The sequence below is a fragment of the Oryza sativa genome, chromosome 12 (genome assembly GCF_034140825.1).
Source record: "Oryza sativa Japonica Group chromosome 12, ASM3414082v1".
Classification (NCBI taxonomy): Eukaryota; Viridiplantae; Streptophyta; class Magnoliopsida; order Poales; family Poaceae; genus Oryza; species Oryza sativa.
In genome coordinates, this window is record NC_089046.1 from 22,189,480 (window position 1) to 22,197,423 (window position 7,944).

The following is a 7,944-nucleotide window of genomic DNA, read 5'->3' on the forward strand; positions in this document are numbered from 1 at the left end:
TTGACTTTGATACGCTAAATTTAATCTTATTTAAAAGTTGCTGATGATGGCCGGTCAGCGAGCTTGATTCGCTTCGATTTTGGAAAATAAAGGGAAAGTGGAGATTAAGTGGATAAAAACCCTCAACTAATTTTGATAGATCGAGAAATATTCGGCCGAGTTTGATGGGAGGATCGGCTCTGGCTTGTACGAGCATGGGACTACCTTTCGGAGGTTCAAGACAGCACGTGCGAACTGGTCTGCAGCTCCACTTGTGGGCTGGGCCGAAGAGAGTCAGGCCGAGTGGAGAGAGGTAGCGCATTGGGCTGGACTAAAAGAAAAAAGAAATGGGCTTTCGGCCAAAACCAATGAAAAAATTTTCATAGACTTTTTTAATTATAATATGTAGCGATTTCAAATGTTTTAATTTATTGCCTAGCTCTCGATGGTTGTGGTATCACTAAAGAAAACGTATTTAACCGTTGCAACGTACGGGTATTTTTTCTAGTTTAATAAAAAATATGAGACCCACATATCATACTCTTCTTCCCCTCTTCCTCTCTCTATGTTCTCTCTCGCGTGCAGTGCGCACGCGCGAGGATGGGCGGTCAGCGAGGACAGCGCGAGAACGGGCGGTGGGCGTGCACGGGCGGCGTGGACTGCGCCGCGGTCTGGGAGGGAGCAGTGGCGGCGAGGGACACGGAGGCGGCGACCGCTCGGGATGCCAGCCGCCGCCCCATCCCAAGCCCCACCTCCATCCGCTCATCTTCGAGGACCACGGACGCGCCTAGGTGTATCCCTGACGGTGACGTCGGCACGGTGAAGGAGACGGAGTACGTTATCTCCTCCACCGGCCGTTGCCCCCATCCGGAGCCCCACCTCCAGCCGCATCCACCACGGCACCACCGCCCGCTGTCCTTATCTCGAGCGCGGACAGCGCGGCGTCGCGCTTGAACCTCTCCAGCAATGGCAGCAAGCCATCGTTCCCTTCCTGCTGGCCGACGCGAAAGGCGATGCTGGCGTGCGCGAGGTGCGGCGCAGCGTCGGGGCAGTACAGCTCCAAGCTGTCCTCTGGACGCTGGCCGTCTCGAGATTGGGGAGGTACGTAGTGGAGGAAGCATATGGTCAGGTCGCCGCCGTCGACGACGACAAGCTCCCGGAGGTCTGGCAATGGTGCGTCGATCACGACCTTGGAGTTACGGCATTGGCAGGAGACGAGGTGGAGGGCTCGGAGCGACAGCCAGCTCGCCACGGCGTGCTCGTAGACAGCCGCCCACGACGTCGTGGTGCTCGACGCCCCACGCGTCGACAGCCGTGGTGATCACTGATCAGGCGGTTGATGTGGTTCGAGCTGTTGGTGTCAATGAACTCCACCGTGAGCCTGTCGACGCTCCGGCGTGGTGTCATCCGCGCCGCCTGCCCACGCCCACCGCCCATCCTCGCCATGCGTGCTGCACGAGAGAGAGAAAGAGAAAGAGAGAAGAGGGGAAGAAGAGTATGATAGGTGGGTTCCATATTTTTTATTAAATAAAATGCTGACTCTATTGCCACGCGTCGGCCATGTTGGCCAAACTGTTCTAGATTGGGTCGAGAGGGTATTGAAAGTTGAGAGTGAACGATGACTAGTTTTTGGGTTTATGGGTAATTCGGTCGACCGCAATAAATCGGGAGTTGTAATTCGTACTTTTTCCATAACAAATGCCTTCGCCTTCCAAAGATCGTGTTAGTGTAACATGACGAGAACTCTAGCGATTCAAAACCCATGCCCATGCATATTTATTTCATTTTCACGTACGACAGTACTCAGTTGCTATGAAACTCTCCGGTTTTCCCAAGCTTAGCTAAAATGGGGTCGATTATCATTGCTTAAAATTTCAGTGAGTCATTTATATAAAATTTAATAGGCTTATATTCAAAAATTAATGCTCATAAGAGTGATTGTGAAAAAGCAGTGGGTCAGCACCGCTAGCGGCGCCTATTTGTTAGTTATTTCAAATTTTCTTTTCAGAACTAGTTATTTCAATTTGAGTACAATGTAGTATCACTACAAATATATGCTCCCTCCGTCTCATATTTCTACTATTATAAAAGTTGAAAATGTTTTTACCAGAATTTTGGTACATCATCTGTGTTGGATTAGGTTTTGAGTTGGGTCTTTAATTTTTTTTCTTTGCCTACTTAAAAAAATTGAAGGGTTATGAGCCCACGTTAGTACAGATCCTCTCATCTGTGACGGCCCATCACATGCCTAGGCAACGTGGGCTGTCAGAACAAAGTCATCTCAATCGGGCCTAAATTTTCGCCGTTGTAGATGTACTCGTCGGGGTGCATATTCCTATAGCCCGTCACCGATGACACTCATATGTGACGGGCTCGAAGTTAGGCCCGATTGAGATGACCTCCACTATCTCAATCGGGCCCAAATACTGAGCCCGTCACAGATGAGTGTCATCGGTGACGGGCTCTAAAGAAGGCCCGATTGAGATGGCCTTAATGCCCGTCACCAATGACTCTTATCGGTGTCGGGCTTCTATTTGTGCCCGTTAGAGATTAGTGTGCACCCGTTAGAGATGATATTTTTTGGCTCGATTGAGATATACTTTGCACACTATATATACTCCAGCAGTCCGTTGTGTGTAGTTATCCCACTGTTCACTATTTTGGTGGGAGGTTGAAGGGGGCAAATTTTTGTAATTTTTTTGCAAACTAAAACAGGAAAATCATAAAAGTAAGTAAAATGGTACTAATCATTTCCTATTAATTTAGTAGTACTTATGTTATGAGATGTTAACTAATATTTTGTTCATTGTTTAGCGATGGATCAAAGTTGGATATACACGACTGGCTTGAGGCGTCAGTACAAGGAGTATAGAGATGGCGTATTAAGTTTTATGAAAGCCGTGGAGGAGGATAGTATAAGAAGAAACGACAAGTACATGTGTTGTCCATGTAGGAATTGCAGGAATGAGATTTTGTGGGAAGATGAAAAGGAAGTACACGATCAATCGAGAGATACACATGTTGGGTGAAGCATGGAGAGCAAGATCCGGGTACTGATGGTGCAGCTGCAAACAGAAGTGGTGCAGACAATCATGAAGAAGGAGATGAAGAAGAGCATGACATGTTTGTCCCATCTCCATTGGGTGGTGAAATGGTTGATGTGGACCCTGATCTGCTGCAAGACATGTTACGTGATGTTGATGACCTAGCTATGAACGAGAGAGATTCCATGAAGTTCAGCAGATTGGTCAGTGACTCGGACACTCCTCTCTACGCAGGATGCAAGCCAAAGCACACCAAATTGTCAGCAACATTAGACCTAATTGAAGGCTAGTAGTGGATGGTCAGACAAGAGTTTTACAGAACTTTTGGGAATACTGAAGGACATGCTTCCTCAGGAGAACACATTGTCTGAGACGACATATGAAGCAAAACAGGTTCTGTGTCCCCTGAGGTTAGAGGTCCAGAGAATTCACGCATGTCCAAATGATTGCATATTGTACCACAAGCAATACACGGACTTAGATGCTTGTCCTGTCTGCAAGGCTTCTCGATACAAGCGAAACAAGAGCGCGGGGGAGGGAAAGAAGTCAAAGCGGGGTGGTCCGGCGAAGGTTGTGTGGTATCTACCAATCATTGATCGTTTCAAGAGAATATTTGCCAACCCCAATGAAGCAAAGTTAGTACGTTGGCATGCCACAGAGAGGAGGAATGATGGTTTGCTAAGACACCCTATGGATTCGATTCAATGGAGGAATATCGATCGAAAGCACAAAGACTTTGCTGCCGACCCCAGAAACATGAGGATATGTTTGTGTACGGATGGCATGAATCCTTTCGGAGACATGAGCAGTTCTCACAGCACTTGGCCAGTTCTTATTGCGAACTATAACCTCCCGCCATGGTTGTGCTTCAAAAGGAAATATATTATGTTGTGCTTGTTAATCTAAGGTCCGAGACAACTCGGCAATGATATCGATGTGTTCTTGGAGCCTGTTATCGATGACCTTGAGATTCTGTGGAAAGAGGGTGTGGAAACTTGGGATGCATATGGTCAGGACAACTTCATGCTACGAGTTCTATTGTTCTGCACCATGAATGATTATCCCGCGCTGGGTAATCTTTCTGGACAAACCATGAAAGGAAAGAAGGCATGCTCTGACTGTATGGAACATACACGCAGTTGGTGGCTGAAGAAATCAAGAAAGATGGTTTACATGGGTCATAGGAGATGGCTCCCCCTATGGCACGCCTTTAGAAGAAAGAAGAAAATTTTCAATGGTAAGAAAGAACTTGGGTCTGCCCCTGCGGATTTGTCCGGAGGTCAGATACACAACATGGTGAAGGACATTACTAATGAGTTTGGGAAGAAAAGAAAACATAGCAAGGAGGACAAGAAGAGGATGTGGAAGAAAAAATCCATAGTTTGGCGGCTACCTTACTGGGAAGATCTTGAGGTCCGTCATTGCATTGATCTGATGCACGTAGAGAAGAATGTGTGTGATAGCTTGCTGGGGTTATTGCTGAATATGCCTGGCAAGACAAAGGACGGGTTGAATACGCGTCTTGATCTACAGGAGATGAACATTCGCAGTGAACTTCAGCCTGTTACGGATGAGAAGACAGGAAGAGTGTATGTCCCACCAGCTTGCCACACATTGTCGAAGGATGAGAAGATCGCAATGCTATCATGTCTGGCAGATATTAAAGTTCCTTCGGGCTATTGCGCGAGAATAAGTAAGTACGTTAAATTGGAGGATCTAAAGCTGGTTGGAATGCAGTCTCATGATTGCCACGTGCTAATCACATAGATCTTGCCAGTTGCTATCAGAGGCATTCTACCACCACAAGTCCATCACACGATCCAACGGCTTTGTGCCTTCTTCAATGCAATCGGTCAGAAGATTATAGATTCAGAAGACCTAGATGGGTTGCAGGCCGATATTGTCAGAACCCTGTGTCACTTGGAGATGTATTTTCCACTGGCTTTCTTCGATATCATGGTTCATCTCACTGTTCACCTAGTGAAGCAAACAAAAATATTTGGGCCAGCTTTTATGAGAGAAATGTGGCCGTTCGAGAGGTACATGGGAATTCTGAAGTCTTACGTTCGGAACAGAGCAAAACCAGAGGGGAGCATAATTGAAGGTTACATGACCAAGGAGGCCATTGAGTTCTGTATCGATTACATGGCCGAGACCGATCCTATCGGAGTTCCCGCGTCTCGCCACGAAGGAAGGTTGGCAGGTGTTGGCACAACTGGAAGAAAAAGAATTGTTCCCGATCAAGCTTCGTACGCGCAGGCTCATTTCGCAGTGCTGCAACATATGGCTGAAGTAACCTCATACTTTGAGGAGCATTTAGCGAAGGTCCGACGGGACAATATTGGTCGATTAGATATTTGGATCAATAGAGAACATGGTGCTCGCTTCAACGAATGGTTCAAGGATCGTGTAGCATGATCGACCGATGGCCCAAGTGAGATATTACAAAGGTTGGCAAGGGGCCCATCTTGGGATGTTGACACATGGCAAGGGTACGATATCAATGGATACACATTTTACACCGTCACACAAGATGAGAAAAGCACAGTGCAAAACAGTGGAGTCCGTATAGATGTATATCAGGATCAGGCTGGATCGAGCACATACTACGGCCGCATAGAGCAGATATGGGAGCAGAACTACGTGAACTTCAAAGTTCCTTTGTTTCGTTGCAGTTGGGTGAATATCCGCATTGGTGTCAAAGTCGACAAGGAAGGATTCACATTAGTGGACCTGGCCAAGGTTGGATATGCAGACGAACCATTCGTACTAGCGAAGCAGGTCGAACAGATTTTCTACATAAAAGACCCCGCAAACAAGAAGATGCACGTCGTTAGGGATGGCAAGCGAAGAATTGTGGGGGCGGACAACGTCGTCGATGAAGAAGAATACAACAAGAATCTTCATGTGAGACCTCAGATCGACCTTGACGATGATCCCGAAGATGAAGTGGCGTAAGCTCGTTCAGACCATTCGGAAGGCATATCACTGTAAATGAAGTCTTTTTAGTAATGTAATTTCCAAATTGTTATCAGTAATGATGTATTTAATTTGTATTGGAGCCTTAATGAATGAATTGCATGTGTTTCATGCCATTCCGGTTCATTACGATTTAAAACTCTTTTAAGAAATGGATTTGTCAATTATATGATTTTAAAAAATTTAAGGGAATTTTAAACTATATGTGAGAAAGCCAATTGTTAATTGTATGAATTTAAAAAAGTAATATGAATTTTAAACTATATGTGAGAAAGGCAATTGTCAATTGTATGATTTTAAAAAATTAATAGGAATTTTAAACTATATGTGAGAAAGGCAATTGTTAATTATATGATTTTAAAAAATTAATAGGAATTTTAAACTTTGTAAATAAGACATTTGTTAAATATATGTGATTATAAATGATTATTATAACTTAAATATCATTTTAAAACTATTTTAAAAAGTCATCTATGACGGGCTTTAGTATTACATCTCTATCGGGCTTTGTACTAAAGCCCATCACGGATGAGGGTCATCCGCATTGGGCATAGTACTAACGCCCGTCACGGATGAGGATCATCTACATCGGGCTTATTACTCTGCCCGATAGAGATGACGATTGACTAGGGTTTACTTAGTCAATCCTCATCCATTCTCTCCGTCGCCACCGCCTCTCAGTCTCTCTCAGTCTCTCCTCAACACCGCCGCATCCTCTCCAGATCCACGTCACTGCCGCCACCGTCGACGGCCTCCTTGCCGAGCTGAGCCACCGCCTCCTCGTCCTCGACACTGCCGGCTCCTCCTACCTCCAAGATCCGGCCTCACCGACCACGGCCGCCTCACATCCTCCTCTCCAGATCTACGCCCGGTGGCCGTCGACCTCGTCTTAGCCGCCGCGTCGACCTACTCCATGCCGCCGCCTCCCTCTACCGATTGCCTACCGTCGCCGCTGCGCAAGATCGCCGTCCCCGAGCCCGGGGCCGCTCAAGATCCGGCCTCCCCGACGGCCACCGCCTCCCTCCACGCCGTCCCCGAGCCTGGCGCCTCCCTCCACGCTGTCCGTGAGCCCGACGCCGCCCAAGACCTCCGTTCCCGAGCCCGGTGCCGCCCAAGACCACCGTCCCCAAGCCCGGGGCCGCTCAAGATCCGGCCTCCCAAACGGCCACCGCCTCCCTCCACGCCGTCCCCGATCCCGGGCCTCCCTCCACGCCGTCCCCGAGCCCGGCACCACCCAAGACCGTCGTCCCCGAGCCGGCGCCTCCCTCCACGCCGTCCCCGAGCCCAGCGCTGCCCAAGACCGCCATCCCCAAGCCCGGCGCCACCCAAGACCGCCGTCCCCGAGCCCGCGTCGACCTCCTCACCGAGCCCGCCACCGTCCGAGGTAGGTACTCCTCACCGATGATGATGCATAATGTGATGATTTGTTGTGTACATTTTATATGTGATGATTTGATGATTCGATGATAATGTTTAAATTCGATAATGTGATAGTGCGATTATTTGTTGATTCAATGTTTAGATGCTATTGTCTATATATGATGACTTTGTGATAATGCTAATGTTTGTATGGCTGTGTTGACTTGTGCATTTTTATATATGTTAGCTAGTGATGAATTTTTATATGGCTGTGATGACTTGTGCATTTTTATATGTGTTAGCTAGTGATGAATTTTTATATGGATGTGATGACTTGTGCATGATTATATGTGTTAGCTAGTGATGAATTGCTATGCAGTGGATGCAGTGGATGAATTTTACTATATGTTATATTAATAACATGGATGTACTGTGGGCTGTTACCTAAATGGATGCATTTTTATTGTGGGTTGTGATTCATACTAAGGCCAGTGATGACGGTTGCTCAAAAGAACAGGCATTCTACACTTGTTTATTTTGGGTTTTGATTAAGAATACACCTTATGCACTTGTTTTTTTATGG

The 7,944-nt window shown here is 46.9% G+C and overlaps 1 protein-coding gene across 1 annotated transcript; it reads left to right on the forward strand.

Moving 5' to 3' along the window:
• Positions 1-3,011: 3,011 nt before the first annotated feature.
• On the forward strand, positions 3,012-5,981 carry LOC136354600 (uncharacterized). The gene is made up of 4 exons (XM_066306101.1): positions 3,012-3,102; positions 3,931-4,688; positions 4,791-5,419; positions 5,699-5,981. The coding sequence occupies exons 1-4, from the start codon at positions 3,012-3,014 to the stop codon at positions 5,979-5,981; spliced, it is 1,761 nt and encodes a 586-aa protein (XP_066162198.1).
• Positions 5,982-7,944: the final 1,963 nt, after the last annotated feature.

What these genes read in the sequence shown, in the direction of transcription:
- LOC136354600 (XM_066306101.1), top strand. Translation starts at nt 3,012, where the DNA reads ATGGAGAGCAAGATCCGGGTACTGATGGTGCAGCTGCAAACAGAAGTG. An exon ending in GATGAAGAAGAGCATGACAT is followed by an intron (nt 3,103 to 3,930) that starts GTTTGTCCCATC and finishes TGTTAATCTAAG; the next exon opens with GTCCGAGACAACTCGGCAAT. An exon ending in GGTGCTCGCTTCAACGAATG is followed by an intron (nt 5,420 to 5,698) that starts GTTCAAGGATCG and finishes GTTTCGTTGCAG; the next exon opens with TTGGGTGAATATCCGCATTG.